At 42.2% G+C, this 23,449-nt stretch overlaps 1 protein-coding gene across 5 annotated transcripts in view; it reads left to right on the top strand.

Annotated features, from left to right (window-relative positions):
* The window catches only part of SLC39A11 (solute carrier family 39 member 11), a 641,085-nt gene that overhangs the window by 510,267 nt on the left and 107,369 nt on the right, over positions 1-23,449 (top strand). For all 5 annotated transcript variants that reach the window (XM_073560128.1, XM_073560111.1, XM_073560102.1 and 2 more), the window contains one exon: positions 13,444-13,611. In XM_073560128.1, the coding sequence (XP_073416229.1) occupies positions 13,444-13,611 (168 nt within the window). The remainder of the gene's footprint in view (positions 1-13,443; positions 13,612-23,449) is intronic.

Below are 23,449 nucleotides of genomic sequence, written 5' to 3'. Positions count from 1 at the left end.
AGCTCAGAAGGGAAGTAGCGCCATATTACAGTGCAGAATTTGCTGCACTTGTTTGAGGGTGCCATGTTACATTGACAGAGCCACTGAGGTGCCAGAACAGTAGAACCCCCCCATGCGTTACCCCATTTTACTAATTAAGCCTCTAAATGAATTCATCTAGGGGTGCAGTGATTATATTGACTCTACAGGTGTGTCACAAACTTATACCATTGGGCAGTGAACAAAAAATAATTTACAGTTTTACCACCAAAATTGTGTGTTAGCCCCAAGTTTTACATTTTCACACTGGGAAATGGGTAAAAATGGCACCAGAATTTGTCCGACAATTTCTGCTGAATGTAGAAATACTCTGTATGTGGCTGTACAGTACTACACACGGAGTGACTTGGGAGGGATGGAGCGCTATTTACCTCCTGTAGCGCAGATGTTCCTAGACTAGTTGCGGATTCCATACAAAAAGCCCCTAAGTGCTAGAAAAACAGAATTCCCCTTCAAGTGACCCCATTTTGGAAATTATAACCCTTTGGGAATTTATCTACAGATGTAGTGACGATTTTGACTCCATGAGTGTTTTCCAGAAACAGGCAGCAGTGGATGTTGCTGAGTGAAAATTGCAAACTGCCATTAATAGTGACCAGTGCATTGCAGTCACCAATACATTATGCCTAGCTCATGATTCTGGAGACACGCACCTGTAAATTAGGCGGGCTCTCATCACTACAGAAATGCCAATCGTGAGCGCTAAATGTTGTTTAGGAACACTGAGGCTCAGAAGGGGAGGGCATTTGGATTTGGGAGCGCAGAATTTGCTGGATTTCTTTTGGGGAGCAAGGAGCCATTTTGTTTTACAGAGCCTTTGTGCTACAGATGAAGGACCTGAGTGGGGACTTGCTTTTTTTGTAGATTGAGTTGAAGCTTTTATTGGGAACATTTTATATAACATTTGGGATCATATTTATCTGGTGCTCTACGCTGAGCGCTGACTTTGGGGTTTCCATCTAAATCTCCTAGTGACGTGACAGATGAAACCCCCGAGGGATCCATTCGCTATAATGAGGCAGCAAATTTACTCTGGACTCCATCTGGCCTCTGTTCAGCGGTTTCCTTCACAGAAGTGCACAAAACTGTGCAATCCTAAAGAAAGGATACTGCCGGATCACAGATGCTATGGCTTTCACACTGCCTCCATCTGCCTCATTATAGGGAATTTTCCGCCCCGGGTTTTGTCAGAATCATGTATTTCAGAGATTTACACAGAATCCCCAGTGTAAGCGCTCAGTGCAGAGCTCAGGATAAATATGCACCAAGCCTTACTGCGATCTTTGGGAGCCAGAGTGAAAAAATCACAGTAGTTGAGAATTGGTTTTATTTTTTACGCCGTTCCTCGTGTGGTATAAGTGATTAGGCGACTTTATTCGTCGGGTCGGTGCTATTACAGCAATACCAGATTTTTATTTTTCTGTTTGGCTGCTGTCATACACTAAAAGACATTTTTTCTTGCGAAAACTAGTTTTCGCATCCTCATATTTTGAGATTTATAATTTTTTCATGTTTCGTCCGACAGAGTTATGTTATGGCTTGTTTTGCGGGACGAGCTGACGTTTCTTTTGATAGTATTCTCTGGCACATTACATTTTTTGATCGCTTTCCATTCTGATTTTTGGGAGACATAATGATCAAACACCAGGAATTGTTTTTTTTGTTTTTTTTTAAATATTGTTCCGCGTGTGGTAAAATAGGTAAGGCAGCTTTATTCTTTGGGTCAGTACGATTACAGCCGATACTTCATTTATATATTTTTTTTTTTATGTTTTGGCGCATTTACATAATAGAAACTATTTTATAGAAAAAATAATTATTTTTGCATTGCTTTATTCTCAGAGATATATAACGTTTTGATTTTTCTGCTCATGCAGCTGTATCATGGCTTGTTTTTTTGCGGGACAATATGTTTTCAGTGGTACCATGTTTATTTACAGCCATCTTTTTTTATCGCGTTTTATTGCACTTTTTGTTTGGCGGTATGATGGTAAAGCATTGTTTTTGCCTTGTTTTTTATGTACTTTTTTTACGGTGTTCACTGAAGGGGTTAACTAGTGGGACAGTTTTATAGAGCGGGTTGTTACAGACACGACAATACCAAGTATGTGTACTTTTATTGTTTTTTTTTATTTACATAAATAAATGTATTTGTTGGAAAATATTATTTTTTTCCTTTATTTAGGACATTTTAAAAAATTATTTTTACACTTTGTAATTTTTTTTTAAACTTTTTTACATTGTCCCAGTATGAGACATTACTGTATTAGATAAGATCGTTGATCTGACACTGCACAGCAGAGTATCTGATCAGGATCTGACAGGCAGGGAAGGAGGCTTGCCGGTGCCTGCTCTCAACAGGTGATCGCAAGCCACCATCCCTCCAGGACCCGAAAGGACCCCACCATCTTAGTGCTGGGGGTCTCCATGGAGATCATCAGGCCAACGTGATCGCGGCATCAGAGGGGTTAAATGCTCGTGATTGGTGTTAGCGCTGATCATAGCCATTGCTGCAGGGTGTTAGCTGTCACATGCACATACAGCTAACACCCGCACGCGATCACTGCGGCGGTCACCGTGAGGCCGCGCGATCGTTCCGCCGTAGTTATAGTGCTTTTTGTGGGAATGCACCTCCCACAGAAAAGTATATGTACAGCGCATGTCAGGAAGGGGTTAAAGGGAACCTGTAATGTCCCCCATATGCTATTAACCTGCAGATATATGGCTAATCTTCAGCTGTACTATGCTATCTGGCAGCTTTACTGAAATTGCGTCTACCGGGAGAAAATGTCCTTATTTCCAAACAGGAGCCACTGTCTTTCAGTCATACAGGCATGACTGGAGCATAGTACTACGAGCAGCAGCTGTAAGTGCGCGCAGCACTTTGATTGACAGTCGGGTCTGCACACGTGACTGGCTGCTTCCTTGGCACACCTCCATGACTAAAAGCCGGCGGCTGCTGGGAGGAATAAAATGTATTTTCTCCTGGTAGCTGCACCTTCAGTATATCGGTCTGGCAACGTTATAATACTGTTAACCTGCAGCTTGACCATATATCTGCAGGTTATTAGCGTTACTAGGTTCCCTTTAAGCTCTAAAGGGTGATGGTTAAATTACAATCTCAAGGGAAGAAATGTATAGTAAAGTGTTTTATTCTTTTCTTTTTCCAAGTGAATCCCTCCCCTACATCCACCACCAGTGTCCTATCCATCATCCACATTCAGTAACATCTCCTTTGTTAGAATATAATCCGTCTTTAGGACAATCCATTGATCGGTCATCGATTGCTGCTCATACTTTTACTGCCCTCTTAGCAAGAGATCATTCATCGTGACAAACTCCTACTAATTACTATGTGCTGTCATCACGATAAGACCACAGTCCTTTCAATAAAGGGAATACGTCGATACTTGAGGCACCGCTCATCTTTCCCTTTAATTATCCTAGGACCCTTGTGTGCCATTTACTGATTTAATTTTTACTTAGGCAGCACAGTCTTAGTCTTCACTACATTGGCTGACTTAAGCTTTTGCTCCTTCTGCTGTTTTCTCTTTAAACTGAGTTTCCCGAAGCTCCGAGGCTCCTTGAGTGAAAAGTGCTAATTTATCATCTCCCTCCATATCTTTGAGTATATGAATGTTCTAGGACATCGTTTATCCTGTCTCTTTCTCATCTCCGACAGAGTAAAATTGTAGGAATTATGTTATAGACTGTACCAAAAAAAAGAGAGATAAAAAATAATAGTTTTAAGCTGCAGAGCCTTACTTTTGGCATATGTTTTAGTAAAAGGTCTGTAAATGTACCTCTTGGTTGTCATTCACACAACGGAGGCCAAAAGAGTGTCGTTTAGTCCCTGTCAGGCCAGTAAGTGTCAGCATTCCTTTTTGTAATCTTTCCCATTCACAGGGACAGCATGGGCTCCTGATACCACTAGATGCTTATATAGTGTCATATATTGGAGGTATAACTCCATTGAAAAGCTCAGACTCATGTGCTGAGCATGACATCCCTGGTCATAACTTTATCCCCCTCTAATAGAGGTTAAAGGGACCACGATTTTACATATGGAAGTAGTGGTATGGTTGTATAGATGCTTATCCCCCAATAAAAATTGACACCTTTTTTGTAGAGATCTGATGTGCTATTCATGAGAAATCTACTGTAGAAAAAATATGCAATTCAGCCTGCAAGTGCACTGGGAAAAAACAGTCTGGCACACCCCTAGCCTGATTTGTATATGCCTTCTAAGCTAGATATCGCAGAACTGGCACATGGGATCTCTACAAAAAAGGTATTATTTTTATCGGGTGACAAGCACGTAACCATTAATTCCATATGTAAAAATCTGCTGCTTCCTTAATGCTTATCCTAAATATCTCCAGTTGCTTTAACCACTTTATGCTTTTCTGTGTCACTCTCTGTTTTCCCTACTTTAGATGAATTCACTGACCGTACAGGTCTAGTGATATTGCAGTTGGGTGGTGATTTGACCTGACTCAATCGTGCTGACGCTTAGTCCTAGGCTTGCCTTGATCAACTTGTATCAGTTGCCGATACTGTTGGATAACGTCACTGTCTTTTCTGTCTTGGCAGATGACTCGTCTGCATAATCTCTGCAGATAATGCAGTAATAGACAGTACAGATTCTTCTACTAACGTGAGAATTACGGTAATTATAGAAACCTTTTGATGACCGAGCTCAGTGCGACTCTTATAGCAGAGAGGGATAGTTCTGTATGGATTCCATGTGTCATGGGACTCGAGTGTGAGAATATGCAAAAATGGGTATATATTGCTTGATCAATCTATAGTGCGTCATCTCAAGAGTCACAGGATAATTATACTAGTAATAAAGAGAAAAAAAGAAAACTAGTGTGAGCAAATAGGATTCCTGATTGGTCATAGGAATCCAGCCAATACGGCATGTTTACAGGAAATTAGTCAGCGTTTTTTTGCGCTGTGTTTTCTGAGAGCAGCATGTTGTAGAGTCAGAGACCCTGATTCCAGCGATGTGTCATTTATCAGGCTGTGTATTGCTGTTTAATAAAATCAGTGATTTATCAGCAGGAGATTATCACTACAGGACTAGGTGTCTCATGCCTCCTCCTGGTCCAATCTCACCCCAAACACGGATTAGCAGCTTTCTGCCAATATGCAGTGTACACAGAAAGCAGCCAATCAGGTGTGTGGGCGGCGTTATACAGAGCTCAGCATTCCAAGCTCTGCTGGATCTGCAGAATAGAAAACAGTGATTCTATCAAAATGACTGCATGCAGACCAGCAAGTGACATATCACTAAAATCAGGCTATCATACATCATAAAAAAAACAAGCATCAGATTCTCTTTAAGGCTGTTTCTGCAACGGATTTAGACTCAAATTGGCAACGAAAGCTCAATAAAGTCTGCATGTGTTAGGCTAAGTGCACACGTTGCAGAAAATTTCTGCTCAAAAACCTGAATCCCTTCCCAGAAACCGCACCTATTTTTCCGTGGCGGTTTTTGCACGTTTTTTTGCGCCTTTTTTTGCGCGGTTTTGATGCGTTTTTGATGCGTTTTTTCCGCAGCGGTTTCAAACCACATGGAAGAAGCCAAAACCGCGGAAAAATCCGCAAAATTAATAAGCATGCTGCGGTTTTTACCGCGATGCGTTTTTTTCACGGTAAAAAACGCATCAATGTGCACAAAAAGTGCAAAATGCATAGAAATGACTGGGAAGCTTATTTTTAGCGGTTTTATAGCGAAAACCGCAGTAAAAACCACTAAAAAAAACGCTGTGTGTGAACACAGCCTTACAGTAAACAGCAAATTTACTTTAGTATCTCCCCTATGCTATATGCAAAGCTCGACTGCTGCAATACAATGGAGAAGGACGACTAAACTGCGCAAATAGCTTATAAGTTCTATACTAACGTATCTGCAGTGTGAAATCCACAGCATATTCTGAACTCATGAACATAGCCATCGTTTTTACATGTCCAAGGTGAGCAAATCTGCAGCCAGTTTAGTTTCTTATTTTAATGCAGAACTACTGCAAATGTGCAGTATTGCAAAGACTGAAATCCACAGTGAAAATCTTCTGCATAAATTGGCATGTTGCTTATCTTAAAAACGCAAAACCGGCCAACTTATTCACCGGATTTTGTTCTATTATTGCGTCTACCACCTGCAAAAACGCTACATATTGGCGGTTGAAAGAACACATTTTCCATTGTATCTGCCTACGATGTAAACTATTTTCGATGCCGCTCTGAGCATTGAACGCTCCCCTGTCCTCCTGTCATTATATAGTGTGACATTATCAGACTGTCTTCTATATTTCGGTCACACCCCCCCCCCCCCCCCCCCGGGATACCACTTGCTTGACACTTTCCCTCTGTTCAGCGGTTTGCAGGGCAAGCATCTCATTAAATAGCAGTCATGTGTAATGTAAGAAATCCATGGCTGAGAGCACACAATCAATGTGATTGAAATCAGAGAAAAAGTTACAGCACGCCATTAACAAGTCACAAAGTCCCATCCTTCTCAAAGGAAACAAATAAGGACTTTGGTTCCCAGAATGCACCATGAACCTGAAGAACTAACAGGGTATAATGATGCTGCGGACTGCACACGGCTAGAACGCCAACCAGTCCTTGTGCTAGTGCATACATGCGGTTTTCCATATGGATCTAAGAATCAAAGCATGCACCTTTCTGGTCTGTTTTATGAAGGAGAATATTGCATGTAATCGCCGGCATCCCCTGCACCCATGTGCAGAGTGGACTAGCACATGGAGCTGCACACATTTGTGAATAATTATTTCATACCTGGCCTAAGTAAACTCCTCAACATTGAAATTGCAACACCAAGAAGGAAACATGGTGGAAATATAAAAATCACAGGATGGATGGACGTGTTAGTGATTCGCAAATGATGAAAATGAGGAAACATTTTGATTTCTTCAGTATGGAGCATGAGCGCCACGTGCAGAAATCCCCACACTTACAGGTTCACCTGATATCATTGAGGATAGTAATGGTTGTCTGAACAAGGCTCTACCACACAATGCATTTGGGCAAATCATCAAGATCCTCTGCTGACAGATCCCTGTCCAGTTGCCGACCAATGACGTCCCAGATGTGCTTGAAGGGAGGCAAGTCTGGCGTCTGCAGGCCATGGTAGCACACTTAGACCACACAGGCTGCACACAGTAGTACGAGTAACATATGGCCTGGCTTTGTCGTGTTGGAAAACTGCTTCTTGAACACTTTGGAAAAATGGCTGCACCACTGACTCCACCACCAAATCAATGTAACGCTGAGCATTTAATGACCTGGAATGAAGGTTAGAGAAGTCTGGCTATTGTACATTATGCTATCCCACACCTTAATCCTTAATCCTGGGAATTGGACCGGCATGTCATTCCTTCTTGAACACAACTTCATGGTGTTGCCACGTCATCTCCAGACCAACCTCCAACTATTATGGTGTCACAGACAAAAGCGGGACTCATCGCTGAAGAGGATAGAGCTCCATTGCAGCCTCCAGTCTCCATCAGAGAACTTCAGATCCTTGAAAGCCCATTGGTCTGGTGTCTGCACCATGGTTGCCCTTTGAACTTTGTCCAGTCAGTTCACTTTGTCCTTTTGGACCTGGATCTACTTTTTGCTTATCCATTGGGCCATCCTTCTTTACTTGTTAGCCCATTTGACCTAACATCCACTGGAAATTGATTATTCTTCTGTCAGACACTTTCACGAGTGTATGCAACAAACTGACGTTCTGTCATCTAATTTTATTTTTGCACAGTTGAAGACAAGCATGCAACATTTTAGCAGAGCATGCAACTTTTTGCTCTAAAAAGGCACAAAAATTGACTTTTTTTATCTTTTGAATTTATTGCTGTTTTTGCATCAAACTCTTCAAAATGGCGCCCAAGTGTTGAAACATTTTAGTGTAAAATCAAATTTGCTTTTTTTTCTTGTCTTCACTCTAAAAGGACACAATAAAAGGTAAAATGCACATTATCCTTTAAAACATTGCATGTCGGTCTTCAATAAGACCGAAAATAAAATTAGACAGATTTTGTACTCCAGTAAAGTACTGGAGTACAATTACACAAAGGTTTTGCGATATTTCGAAAAGTCGCAAATAATGAATTGGGTTAAAACATATGGATAGTTAAAGCCATGCCCTTTACTTGTCTTTTTTTCTCAAAAAAAAAAAAAAGTTTAATTTAAATAATAATAATCATAAAATTTCAAAGAAATACAACATCAAATAATAAAGAAAATAATAAATAAATAAAACACTTATCTGAACCATTTTGACTACAGGAAAAAAGTGCATAGATAATGATAAATCTGAGCCAGAATCTATGATTTATGTGAAAAATTCATCAAGCAGCATGAAGAATTTAGTGCAAAAAAAATGTAAAGGCAAAAAAGAAAGGTCACCTCATAAAAAGAATAAGGGCCAAAGTTTCCTGCACTAGTATAAAAGGGACCAGCACTAATGAAAACACTATAGTTAATGGCTTACAAGGAAATTACCAAGGCATTAGTCTTGGACTTACTGATTGTTTCTTTTACTTTAAGTTATATATGATGAATCAGCAGCAGGAGGGCACATTACGATAATGGGTGATGTGTTATTTTGGAATAGCTGCCAGCCTTTTATAGCCGCTATCAAGTCTGAAAACACTATAAAATCTATGATAGTACAAGGACGATACAAATTGGATGATTTTCAGCCATTTTAATGCTCCAGTACATAAAAGCTACATCTTGTAATGATTCTAGCAGCAATTGTGTTATTTCTACTTGATTGTGGCCAGTGGAGGTGACCATCAAAGTGACACCTGGTGCCGAGGACTCAGGGAGCGGTCTAAAAAATGTTCTGTCTTGCACTCCTTGTTAAATCTGCTCTAATTTCATGGAAGACTCAGCAAAAATAGGGCAATGAAGACTGATCTCTTCTCCAGCTCGTAGGCTGCAGGTTACTTGCATATTTCCCACGTCTATTGGAAGCTGCAAAGTGAAGTATTATCACATTACCCCTGTGAGTCACCCGGATGGTAGGCTATTTGGCAACAGATCAAAACACTGTCTGTTTTAACTTCACAATCCTCGATACTGGGGAAAAAACAGCTGTCTAGTGCTTGTCACAAGCATCAGCATTACAGTGCTGCTCCAGGTCGCTTCCCTGTCTAGTCTTCAGCTGAGATAAGAATGCACAATGTGCCTGAACGTATTGAGCAGTACGACCAGGAGTCTCCAGGTCAGGAGCTGGGCTTATACAGTACCTGGGTGGCTGACAAATGGCCCTCATGAAGCCATCAGTATAATGACCCTCCCAGGCTCCATATTTCCCTCAAACAATATACAGGCCCTCCACACAGTATAATAGTCCCAGAGCCCCTCATACAGTATGATGGACCCCATAGTTCCTTCCAACAGTATTAGGATTTCCATACAGTGTGATGGACCCCACAGTCTCCATATGCAGTAAGATAAACATCTGAAAATTGTCATATGTGTCTTAGTCCGAGCAGGGATATTGCTTATGGCTTGCCATAAATGGGGGATAAGCCAAAATATCTGGGGGTTCATTTAATCTTAAGAGTTTTTAAGTCAAATGTCTTACGAGCTCGTGCACACGACCATAAAAATCGGACGAGTGCGATCCATTGTTTTGGCTGATAACACTCGTCCCCGTGTTAATCTGTCAGTCAGCCTGAAGAAGAAAAATCGCAGCATGCACAAGTTGCATCCGATTGTCGCACTCGGTCATTCATGTCTATGGATCTGTAGAAAAAAATCGGACATCCCTGTGTGGTCCTATTTTCACGGACTGACAGAATGCAGAAAATGGGAGATTTTTTTTTTTTATTCTTGTTGTCATCTGAGAAAATCGATCCCAGTCTGATCAAACTCTCATCGGAGTCTTATCAGAGTGTGAATACCATTTTCTCGGATGAGAGAAAAGCAGTTGTGTGACCCTAGCCTAAGGCGTAGTCCCATATATCAAAAATGTATCACCTGTCCACAGGATACTTGATAAATTTATGATCGGAAGGGGTTCTGCTGCTGAGATCTCCAGTGATCTTGAGAATAGGGGAACTAATGTCTCCTGTGTGAATGAAATGATAATGTGCAAGGTGTAGACTGTAAATGGATTGGTGGTTGCACGTTGGTGGCCGAGCTACTAATCCATTCACACATGAGACTTTGGGAGCCCCATTCTCCAGATCGGTTGGAATCCCAATGATCAAGCCACAGCGATCATACAATTATCCCCTATCCTTTGTAAACAACTTTACATTTCCATGGTAGATGCTCTGCTGCATTACTGGCTAAGTAATTTAGTCAATAAGTCTCTATAAATGGCTGGTTGGGTTGTAATTCACTGGTACCTTTACTGGTACATCAATGGTCTTCAAGAAAATTTTATACTAAGTATTTATAGTAACATAGTAACATAGTAACATAGTTATTAAGGTTGAAGGGAGACTTTAAGTCCATCTAGTTCAACCCATATCGTATCCTAACTTGCCCTAACATGTTGATCCAGAGGAAGGCAAAAAACCCCATGTGGCAACAGTAAGCTTCACATTGGGGAAAAAAATTCCTTCCCGACTCCACATACGGCAATCAGACTAGCTCCCTGGATCAACGCAATATTAAGGAGACTAGTGTATATACCCTGTAATATTATACTTTTCAAGAAAGGCATCCAGTCCCTTCTTAAATTTTAGTAGTGAATCACTCATTACAACATCATATGGCAGAGAGTTCCATAGTCTCACTGTTCTTACAGTAATGAATCCACGTCTGTGAGTATGCTTAAACCTTCTTTCCTCCAGACGTAGAGGATGCCCCCTTGTCCCCGTCACAGGTCTAAGAGTAAAAAGATCATTAGAAAGGTCTTTGTATTGTCCCCGCATATATTTATACATTGTAATAAGATCACCCCTAAGCCTTCGATTCTCCAAACTAAATAACCCCAAGTGTAATAACCTGTCTTGGTATTGCAGACCCCCTAGTTCCCTAATAACCTTGGTCGCTCTTCTCTGCACCCGCTCCAGTTCAGCTATGTCTTTCTTATACACCGGAGACCAGAACTGTACACAGTATTCTAAGTGTGGTCGCACTAGTGACTTATATAGAGGTAAAATTATGTTCTCCTCATGAGCATCTATGCCTCTTTTAATGCATCCCATTATTTTATTTGCCTTTGCAGCAGCTGCTTGACTCTGGCCACTAAATGTGAGTTTGTCGTCCACCCATACACCCAGGTCTTTTTCAGTGACTGTTTTGCCCAGTGTTTTACAATTAAGCACATAATTATACAACTTGTTCGTTCTACCCAAGCGCATGACCTTACATTTATCCCCATTAAAGCTCATTTGCCATTTATCAGCCCAAGCTTCTAGTTTACATAAATCCTCCTGTAATATAAAATTGTCCTCCTCTGTATTAATTACCCTGCAGAGTTTAGTGTCATCTGCAAATATTGAAATTCTACTCTCTATGCCCCCTACAAGGTCATTAATAAATATGTTAAAAAGAAGCGGGCCCAAAACTGACCCCTGTGGTACCCCACTGCTAACCGTGACCCAGTCCGAGTGTGCTCCATTAATAACCACCCTTTGTTTCCTATCCCTGAGCCAGCTCTTAACCCACCTACACATATTTTCCCCTATCCCCATTGTTCTCATTTTATGTATCAACCTTTTGTGTGGCACCTTATCACCTTATCACCTTATTATAGTACTTTAAAACAAGTAACAATAAACACACTGGCGCTAGTCCACTTGAAAATGTGTAAAAGATCCGAGAGGCGGCTGGTGAAAAGCAGGCTCTGTGCCGGTGCCTGTTAAAAAGAGCTGAATCAGAAATTGAAAAGGATTCACCGCGCTGAGAAAAAAAAAAAATCTGATTACACGGATACTCACTTAATGGTGTGAGAAGGAACCCAAGGTCAGAGGTGATACTTGATGTCAGGGATGCTTCACTCTGTTTGGTGATCCGTATATAGGAAAAACTGCTGGATAAAGTGGTAAGGATTTTTAGGATTGTACTGACCAATAGAAAAGGTAGCAAGCTCATACCTGGACAGATGGTACTCTGTCCAGGTTTCGGACTACTCTGTCCTATGGGTTTTGTGCCTCTTCTGCGCCCCCGTCCTTGCTTCCAGTGTGACGTCACACAAGCTCCGCCCCCACCACTCACCGTGCCCCTCTGCGTAGCTTCCGGCCGGAGCGCGCGAGGTGCCGGCGTCTTCCACGTGCAACAGCTGCAGGATCAGCGCTCCAGCCGAGCACCATCACCCAGCCTATCTCACCGAGCACCAGCCACCCCAAGGAAATGCACCAACCCAACACTTTGTTTCCACAGCTGGCCTAGCCTGTCATTCACCCACATCTATCACACAGGGCCTGAGCTCCAATCGCTCTCCATCTGGATCAAATAGTTGTCACTAGCAGGTTCACCTAGCCCAGCACCTCGTTCCATCAGCGGACACAGACTGCTACACAGCTACCTATCTATAACCTTAATTCAGTGCTCCACTTCCAGCAGCACTCCTAAGGAATCAATCATTTAATGCTGCAATTTACACCATTGCACACTAAGTGCAGCTTCCAGTTACTTAACTATTATCTCTACCTCAGGCCAAACTTGTCATTGTTACTTCTTACTGTCACTGCTATATCCCCAGTTAAGAATCCGATTATTCTGGATCTAAAATCACCTAAATCTGACATCGGTATCATTCACCATTGGACCTGGACATACTCAAGTGAGTACCATCTGTCCAGGTAGCAGCTTGCTACCTTTTCTATTTGTCAGTACAATCCTAAAAATCCTTACTACTTAATCCAGCAGTTTTTCCTATATACGGATCACCAAACAGAGTGAAGCATCCCTGACATAAAGTATCACCTCTAACCTTGGGTTCCTTCTCACACCATTAAGTAAGTATCCGTGTAATCAGATATTTTTTTTCTCAGTTAGCGCGGTGAATTTTTGTTGAAAAGAAGAAGAATCAGGGTGATAGAGCATCTTCATAGCAAATTAGGAACCCATTTTTGGCTCAAAGGGTTCCCTCCATCTTTGGAAGATAGAAAGTTCTTAGTTACGGTAATTAATTTTCGTGATGTGAAAAAGTTTTCTGTCCCTTTTATGTTGGGTAAAATAATTAGAGAAAATACCTAACAATCCCCCCAGCGTTCCCTTGTCCCGCTGCCCACGTCCCCCAAGATCTCTGATTCTTCTCTACGAGCCTGGTTGGCGCCTGACAGCTGTAGCCAATTGATAAGACCCCCGTATCGGCCACCATTGCAAAATTATTCACAGAGTATTTCCTGTTCTTTGTATTCATCATGTCTGCATTTACTGATGGTTCGTGTTTGTTTCCTGCAGATAAAATAGAGAATGGAGATGTCTACCAGAGAAAGAGAGGGGCTCATTCTCCCCTAGCCGAAGAATCGTCTGCACTGAGCACCCGGGATTCGCCACATAAAGAAGTGGGCAGTAGCTGGAGACGGATTATGCTGCTGATCCTCGCAATTACCATTCACAACATTCCAGGTAAGAGATTATTTCTGTAGATATACAGTACCAATAGTATTTACTCTCGGTTTGATCTGTGATATGGGTCAGATTGCATACGTATCTTAGAGATTTTCTTCCTGCCAAACATTAAACTTCTAAAGTCCATACAGAGAAAGAAAGAGTATAAAAACCTGTTTAAAATTTCCAAAAAATTCCTTTATTATTAAATTATCAAAGAATTTTGTTTAAATAATTTAAGAAAGTTATATGGACAAAAAGAAAAAATGAAGGACACGAACATTACAGAATCTGAGGCAAACACCAATCATATATGAAAATCCAAAAATGTGGACTGAAACAATAAAAGTTGTCCAGAACACATAACCAGAACCATAGAAGCAATTGTTTTAGTTAAAAATATTTTTTTATTAATTAATATTAAAAATGAACCAATTAGTAAAGAATCATACAAGGTGCCTCAAATAAGGGGAATACAGCCACCACAATATAGTAAATTGATGGACATATCAAGTACAAAAATCTCCAAGTTTACAGTGAAAATTAGTATAACATATGAATTAATGATGTAAACTATACCAGATAATTATACAGACTTTTAATGATTACAGCACAGAAAAAATAGTGAGAGCAAGTATAAATACCTTCTTTTAAAAGACACTCCCATAAGCTCAGTTGCTAACACATTCTAAATAGATGGTACAAACTATATTGAATCTCTGTATAAGACCTTAAGAGACATAGCATAAATAATGCTGAAAAGCGGTACAAGTGCCTGCTAAATAGATTTTACCATAGACTAATCCACCAAGCAGGTCCATGTAACAGAGACCACAAGATATAGTTACCTGTGCCAAATAGCAAGTCCGTATGAGTCCACAGAAGGTGCTGTGTACACGCCCCCTGAGGAAGAAGTAACGAAACGTGCGTTGGGGTGGGGGAAACACCACTAGTATACAGCACTTTCTGTGGACTCCTACGGACTTGCTATTTGGCACAGGTAACTATATCTTGTGGTCTCTGTTATATGGACCTGCTTGGTTGATTAGTCTGTGGTAAAACCTATTTAGCAGGCTCTTGTACCGCTTTTCAGCATTATTTATGCTATGTCTCTTAAGGTCTTTTGCAGAGATTCGATATAGTTTGTACCATCCATTTAGAATTAGTTAGCAACTGAGCTTATGGGAGAGTCTTTTAAAAAGAAGGTATTTATACTTGTTCTCACTATTTTTTCTGTGCTGTAAGCATTAAAAGTCTGTATAATTATCTGGTATAGTTTACAACATTAATTCATATGTTATACTAATTTTCACTGTAAACTTGGAGATTTTAGTACTTGATATGTCCATCAATTTACTATATTGTGGTGGCTGTATTCCCCTTATTTGAAGCACCTTGTATGATTCTTTTACTAATTGGTTCATTTTTAATATTAATTAATAAAAAAATATTTTTTAACTATAACAATTGCTTCTATGGTTCTGGTTATATGTTCTGGACAACTTTTATTGTTTCAGTCTACATTTATGGATTTTCATATATGATTGGTGTTTGCCTCAGACTCTGTAATGTCGGGTGACCTTTCATTGACCCCGGTCACCCGACCCGCAGGGGGGCTTTGAAGTCATGACACAGCATATGCGTCATGGGTCGGACTGGCACCGACTTTAATGACGCATACGCTGTGTCACAGGTCGAGAAGGGGTTAAAGAAGGCTACTACTTGCGATATAACGCAATTTTATTTTAAAGTACAAAATTAAAGGAATAGTATGATTGCGTACACTCTTGTATATTTTAACATACAAAGGTTAAGTACATATAATAGATTAAATACATATACTCACATCTTCCATCACCAAGAGGCTTTTAAACATCATCCGTCTGGAATGAGTAGCAACATCAAGACAGAGAACCCCTGGGAAATTTACAACACTGCATGGGCGTCCCCAATTACGCAGGTATCACAACACTGTACACATACATGTACCCCAGTTTTTTGCTTCTGTCTTAGTCATGCTTCTCTGGCCTTAGGCTAGTTTAACACTAGCGTTACCGGGCGCAGTGCAGGGCCACCGCTAAGCTCCGCCCCCAGCCGCACCCCCTCCGGTCAGCTCCTCTGATCGCATGACGCTGCATACTATCAGCGTACCCTATATTTAGTGTTGGGTACGCTGGTCGCGCACTGGTACACTTTTGGCGCTGCGCCGACGTGCGCCAAATGCACTGTTGCATTTTTGTGCGCTCGGCGCAGCGCCAAAAGGGCTCGAGCGCCGGCAAAATCATACCAGCACGCAACCAGCGTACTCAACGCTAAATATAGGGTACGCTGATCGCATGCAGCGTCATGCGATCAGAGGAGGAGCTGACCGGAGGGGGCGCAGCTGGGGCGGAGCTTAGCGGCGGCCCTGTGCTGCGCCCGGTAACGCTAGTGTGAAATTAGCCTTATATAGTGATTTGCACTATGTGTAACTCTGGTTTCATCTTCCCTGTCCATTGGCTAGCTTTCAAGATAAGATGACTCAGAGATACCAGGCCAACATCAGAGGCTGGGCCATAAACCCTTACAATATAAAAGCCACACGGGTTATATAAATCCACCACAGACAGAGGTTAAATAAACCTTTGTGTTTTACAATAAAAACTTAGAACTGTTTTTGAGCTAAAGGGCTTCAGATAATAAGGAAACAGTTCACGATGTGTCACTATGAGCATTGTCTGTCTGTCATTGAACACATGGAGAAGCACCGCTTCCTATTCATAGACTGTGTAAATTATCTTGCGGAGACTGTCTCCGCAAGCTAAATAGACATGCTGCAGTCTGTAAAGACGCGCCACATGTGCGTATACGCAGGTTTGCCTCCTGCGTCTTTAAACGCATAGTGGAGATGGGATTTCATAAAATCCCATCCACTATTTTTATAAATGGGTCACCGAGGAGAAAAAAGCAAAACAAGCTAAGTCACAGAAAACCAGAGCGGTTGGTAACTATGCAGATTGCAGATCCCTGATCCTACCACACCACTAGCAGCAGCCGTGGAGCGTACCTACGATGTTCCTAGACGCTTTGTCACAGCCGGAGGACTAAATAAGCCTGAAGCATGAAAAGGGGAAAACTAACTGCCCCAGAGCAGACCCCAAAGGAATAGATAGCCCCCACACATGTATTGACGGTGAAACAAGATGAAGGCACAAACACAGGCAGGAAAATAGGCTGAGCAAATGATGGGGCCCAAACTAACTAGAGAGGAAAGGAAAGACACTGTCTGCAACCTGCAAAAAACCCTACAAAAATAATGTCCAACACTTCTGATAGCAAAATTAACCCTGAAGTCACTAGACTTCTCCCACTATATCAGCACTCTGAAATATTCTGAGACAGAGCAAAAAGAGACCAAACTAGTAAGGGACAAAAAGCAAATTGGCAAAATACTGATAAATAAGAGTGGAAATTCAGCACAACCCCCAGCCGGGGCTGGCTGACCACACCAAAAAACTGAATAGACCAACAAAATCAAGTGTGAACATTAGCAGAAAAACTTTGCTTTCGATGACTGGAACAGAGCTGAAAACCAAGAGCTGACAAGCCAGAAGGAATCACTAGCAACTGAATAGGGCGTCGGCTGTCTTAAATCCAATCTGAGACTCCTGAGGTCCAATCGTCATCCTCATTCTCAGGTGGCAGATCTCCACCGATCAAATCAGCCTCACTACCTCCTGTTACCACCAGAGGGAGTCTTGTTGTGAGCTCATTTTCTCGTTCACCTTTTATGTCCAATGAACTCCCTCTGCTGGTGAAAGGAGGTGGTGAAACTGATTTGGATGGGAGAAACCTGTCACCTGAACAGGTGGATTGCGATTGGACATCCGAAATCTCTGAGTGGATATAAGGCAGCCGACGCTCTGTAGGGTTGCTGGTGATTTCTCTGCTCTGAGCTCTGGCCTCTAGTTCAGTTCCTGTCTTCTAAAGCTAAGTTTTGCTCTGTTATTGTTCCATGAGATTTTGTCTGATTTGCTTAGTTTTGTGTTCTGCCAGCCCCGGCTGGGGCTCTGCTGAATTTCCATTTTTGTCCCTGATTGGTTAAATCTCTTTTGCTCTGTCTTCAGAATATATCGGAGTGCTGATATAGGGATTTTGAAGTCTAGTGACTTCAGGGCCGTTTTTCCTATCAGACGTGTTGGGACATTTTTGGTAGGGTTTTTGCGGATTGCAGCCAGCATCTTTTCTGTCCTTTCCTATCTAGTTAGTTGGGCCCCATCATTTGCTCTGCCTGTCTTTCTGTCTGTGTTTGTGTTTTCATCTGTTTTCACCGACAATACATGTTGGGGGCTGTCTATTGCTTTGGGGTCTGCTCTGGGGCAGTTTAGATTTCCCCTTTCTTTCTTTAGGCTTATTTAGTTCTCCGGCTGTGAAGAGGCATCTAGGACCACCGCAGGAACGCTCCACGGCTACTGTTAGTTGTTGTGAATAGGATCAGGGGTCTGCAATCCGCTAGCTACCAACCTCTCCGGTTTTCTGGACTTAGCTTGCATTTTTGTTTTTTCCTCCTCCGGTGACTCATTCATAACAGAGTCTGGAAGGAGAAATCACAATTGGTGAACCAGAGAATGAACTCACAACAGTACCCCTCCTTGAGGATGGGTCACCGAACCCTCATCCACGCCACCAGGCCGATCAGGATGGGCCCGGTGAAAATCACGAACCAATTTATTGGCATGAATATCTGAGGCAGAGACCCAAGAATTATCGTCCTGGCCATAACCCTTCCATTTGACCAAATACTGGAGTCTCCGTCTAACCAAACGAGAATCCAATATTTTCTCTACCTCATATTCCACATTGCCTTCAACCAACACAGGGTCAGGAGGTGCTGCCATAGGAACCACTGGCTCAACAAACCTCTTCAACAGAGATTTGTGAAATACGTTATGGATCTTGAACGTAACTGGAAGAGCCAATCGAAACGAAACAGGATTAAGAATTTCCAAAATCTTATAAGGACCAATAAATCTTGGCTTAAATTTAGGAGATGCAACCTTCATAGGAATATTCTTAGACAACCAAACCATATCACCCACTTTAAACCGGGGACCAATGGTCCTATGCTGGTTGGAAAATCGCTGGGCCTTTTCCTGAGAGAGTGACAACTTATCCACCACTTGGTCCCATATCTGCTGCATTCTTTCAACCACAGTGTCCACACCTGGGCAGGACGAAGACCACTTGCCCTGAAGAGAATCGAGGATGAAACCCAAAATTACAGAAAAAGGGTGACATCAAAGTGGCAGAACTAGCTCTATTATTCAGCGCGAATTCGGCCAAGGGCAAAAATGAGACCCAATCATCCTGATCAGCAGATATAAAACATCTCAAATAAGACTCCAAGGTCTGGTTTGTTCTCTCAGTCTGTCCATTGGTCTGGGGATGAAATGCGGACGAGAAGGATAACTGAATTCCCAGATTGGAACAAAAGGCTTTCCAGAATCTGGAAACAAACTGGACTCCTCTGTCGGACACAATGTTCTCAGGAATCCCATGTAACCGAACCACCTGCTGTAAAAACAAGGGCACCAACTCAGCGGAACATGGCAACTTTGGGAGTGGTACAAGATGGACCATCTTCGAAAATCTATCACAAATCACCCAGATAAGTCATTCTCTGAAAGACAGGAAGATCAGAAATAAAATCCATTGAGATATGGGTCCATGGCCTCTTGGGCACCGGCAAAGGGCATCAGCAACCCACTAGAACGAGAACAGGGTTTAGACCAAGAACAAGTCCCACAGGACTGTACAAAATTCCTGACATCACGAGATAAGCCAGGCCACCAAAAGGACCGACTCACCAAATCTCTGGTACCAAAAATACCTGGATGACCAGCCAATGCGGAGCAATGAAATTCAGACATCATTCTCTTTCTCCACTGGTCAGGAACATACAATTTTCCCATAGGGCAACGCTCAGGTTTATCCTCCTGAAATTCCTCCAGGGCGCGTCTCAATCGGGCGAAATGGCAGAAAGAACTACCCCCTCACCTAGGAAGGAAGTAGGCTCGGTCACAATAAGAGAATCGGCAAAGAAAGTCCTAGAAAGGGCGTCTGCCTTAACATTCTTAGTGCCCGGAAGAAAAGAGACTACAAAATTAAAACGCGTGAAAAACAAGGCCCATCTAGCCTGTCTAGGATTCAAGCGTTTGGCCGACTCCAGATAAATCAAATTCTTGTGATCGGTGAGGACCACAACTTGATGTCTAGCTCCCTCCAACCAATGTCTCCACTCCTCAAATGCCCACTTCATAGTTGCGTTCAGATGGGGAGAACTTTCGAGAAAAGAAGGCACAGGGATTCATCTTAGAAGTCACAGAGTCTATTTGGGACAAAACAGCTCCTGCACCAATCTCAGAAGCATCTACCTCCACCTGAAATGGAAGTGAGACATCAGGTTGCCGTAAAACTGGAGCTGAAGTAAATCTCTGCTTAAGCTCCTGAAATGCTGAGATAGCCTCAGGAGACCAATTCAGCACATCAGCGCCCTTCTTGGTCAGATCAGTCAGTGGTTTGACAATACCAGAAAAATTACCTATAAATTTACAATAGAAATTAGCAAAACCCAAAAACTTCTGGAGGGCCTTCAAAGAAGTAGGCAGAACCCAATCATAAATGGCCTGTACCTTGGCCGAGTCCATTTCAATAGTCGATGGAGATAAGATAAATCCCAAAAATGAAATCCTCTGTACACCAAAGAGGCATTTCAATCCCTTAACAAACAGGGAATTCTCCCTCAAAATCCGGAACACAGTCCGGACGTGTTCCACATGAGAATCCCAATCACTAGAAAAGATCAAAATATCATCCAGATAGATGATCAAAAACTTATCCCCAAAATCACGGAAAATATCATTCATAAAGGCCTGGAAGACAGAAGGGGCATTAGTGAGCCCAAAAGGCATCACCAGGTACTCAAAATGTCCCTCCGGAGTATTAAACGCCGTCTTCCATTCATCCCCGTGCTTGATGCGAATAAGATTATACACCCCCCTGAGGTCAAGCTTAGTAAACCAGCAGGCACTCTTAACTCTGGAAAATAAATCAGACATCAGAGGTAACGGGTACTGATATTTAACCGTCATCTTGTTAAGGGAACGATAATCAATACATGATCTTAATGAACCATCTTTCTTGGTCACAAAAAAACCCCCAGCACCTAAAGGTGACGAGGATGGTCTAATATGACCCTTCTCCAATGACTCCTTAATATAGGATCGCATAGCATCATGTTCGGGTACTGATAAGTTGAAAAGCCGACCCTTGGGAAATTTACACCCAGGCATCAACTCAATTGCACAGTCATAACTCCTATGAGGAGGCAAAGACGCAGACTTGCTCTCACTAAATACATCAGAAAAATCGGCTAGATAATCAGGAATATCATGAGACTGAGGAGAGGTGGAGAAAACAGGAGCTTCCATAAGAACACACTGACAACCCCAACTCACCACAGACCCAGATTTCCAATCCAAAACTGGATTATGAGTTTGCAACCAAGGAAAACCCAGAGCAATAGTATCATGCAAATTATGCAGCACCAAAAATTTACAATTTTTTGGGGCAACTCGCATTGTCACCTGGGTCCAAAACGGAGGTTTATTCTCCGCCAAAGGAGTAGCATCAATACCCCTCAAAGGAAAAGGCGTCCGCAGAGGCGTCATGGAAAAACCACAACGTTTAGCAAAGTCCAAATCCATCAGATTCAACGCTGCTCCTGAATCTATAAAAGCCTTCGTGGAAAACGTGGATAAGGAGCAGATCAGAGTAATTGCCAAATGAAACTTAGGTTGCATACTGCCCACAGCAAATGTGTGTGCAAAACGTTTCTCTCGTTTTGGGCATACAGAAATAATGTAAGAGGCGTCTCCACAGAAAAAACACAGCTTATTACGCCTTCTAAACTCCTGACGTTGCGCCCTAGACAAAACCCCATCACATTGCATAGGTTCAGACGTTTGTTCAAAAGGTGGCAGCGCCTCCCGTGTAGTTTTACGTTCACGTAAACGCCGATCAACTTGAATGGCTAATGACATAGAATCATCAAGACCAGAGGGAACATGAAATCCCACCATAACATCTTTTACCGTCTCTGATAAACCCTTCCGAAAGAGAGCTGCCAATGCACTATCATTCCATGTAGTAAGGACCGCCCACTTTTGGAATTTTTGACGGTATAACTCTGCAGAATCCTGACCCTGGTTTAATGCCAACAGGGTTCTCTCAGCTTGATCAACAGCATTAGGTTCATCATACAACAACCCCAGGTCTTGAAAAAAATGCATCCACATTAGTCAGAATAGGATTTTAAGGTGTCAGAGAAAAAGCCCAATCCTGGGGATAGCCGCGCAGCAAGGAGATGACAATTTTAACCTGCTGCACAGAGCTCCCCGATGAGTTAGGCTTCAAGGCCAGAAATAATTTACAATTATTCTTAAAATTCAGAAATTTAGACCGATCCCCAGAAAACACATCAGGAGTAGGGATCTTAGGTTCAGCAGCATGTGACTGAATGAGGTAGGTGGAAATTCCCTGCATTTCAGCAGCCAGCTGCTCCACACGATCAGACAATTGCTTAATCTCCATTAGGAAAAAGAAAAAAAAAATCCTCCTACGGCCCCTGAGAAAAAAGAGGAAAAAAAAAAAAAAAAATTCTGACACTTTTTTTTTTTAACAACTTTTTCCTGCTTTTGAGTACCCTAGAATCTGTGGTATGGATGGTGATTCTGTTATGAATGGGTGACCGAGGAAAAAAAAGCAAAACAAGCTAAGTCACAGAAAACCAGAGAGGTTGGTAACTATGCAGATCCCTGATCCTACCACACAACTAGCAGCAGCCATGGAGCGTACATACGATGTTCCTAGACTCTTCGTCACAGCCGGAGGACTAAATAAGCCTGAAGCATGAAAAGGGGAAAACTAACTGCCCCAGAGCAGACCCCAAAGCAATAGATAGCCCCCACACATGTATTGACGGTGAAACAAGATGAAGGCACAAACACAGGCAGGAAAATAGGCTGAGCAAATGATGGGGCCCAAACTAACTAGAGAGGAAAGGAAAGACACTGTCTGCAACCTGCAAAAAACCCTACAAAAATAAAGTCCAACACTTCTGATAGCAAAATTAACCCTGAAGTCACTAGACTTCTCCCACTATATCAGCACTCTGAAATATTCTGAGACAGAGCAAAAAGAGACCAAACTAGTAAGGGACAAAAAGCAAATTGGCAAAATACTGATAAATAAGAGTGGAAATTCAGCACAACCCCCAGCCGGGGCTGGCTGACCACACCAAAAAACTGAATAGACCAACAAAATCACGTGTGAACATTAGCAGAAAAACTTAGCTTTAGATGACTGGAACAGAGCTGAAAACCAAGAGCTGACAAGCCAGAAGGAATCACAGCAACTGAATATGGCGTCGGCTGTCTTAAATCCAATCTGAGACTCCTGAGGTCCAATCGTCATCCTCATTCTCAGGTGGCAGATCTCAACCGATCAAATCAGCCTCACTACCTCCTGTTACCACCAGAGGGAGTCTGGAAGGAGAACTCACAACTGGTGAACCAGAGAATGAACTCACAACATACTATGCTGTGTCATATGGATGCTGTGGATTGGGCGCTGTGGTTGTACGCAGCATCCAATCCGCCGTGTTTCCAGACCGTGGAAACATACCCTAATGGTCTGAATGCATTCTGTATATCTCAATATGGACTCAAAATAGCCGATTCTGCTCCCCTGTAGCATCCAAAGGGCTTGATAGATATGGCGGTTGCGCCAGTAGAAGATGGGTTTCAGTCATTTTGAT

This window comes from Dendrobates tinctorius, unplaced genomic scaffold (assembly GCF_039654945.1).
Source record: "Dendrobates tinctorius isolate UK_male_01 unplaced genomic scaffold, ASM3965494v1 ptg000014l, whole genome shotgun sequence".
Lineage (NCBI taxonomy): Eukaryota > Metazoa > Chordata > Amphibia > Anura > Dendrobatidae > Dendrobates > Dendrobates tinctorius.
Note: the sequence above shows the minus strand (reverse complement) of the source record. Positions and strands in the feature narration are given on the sequence as shown.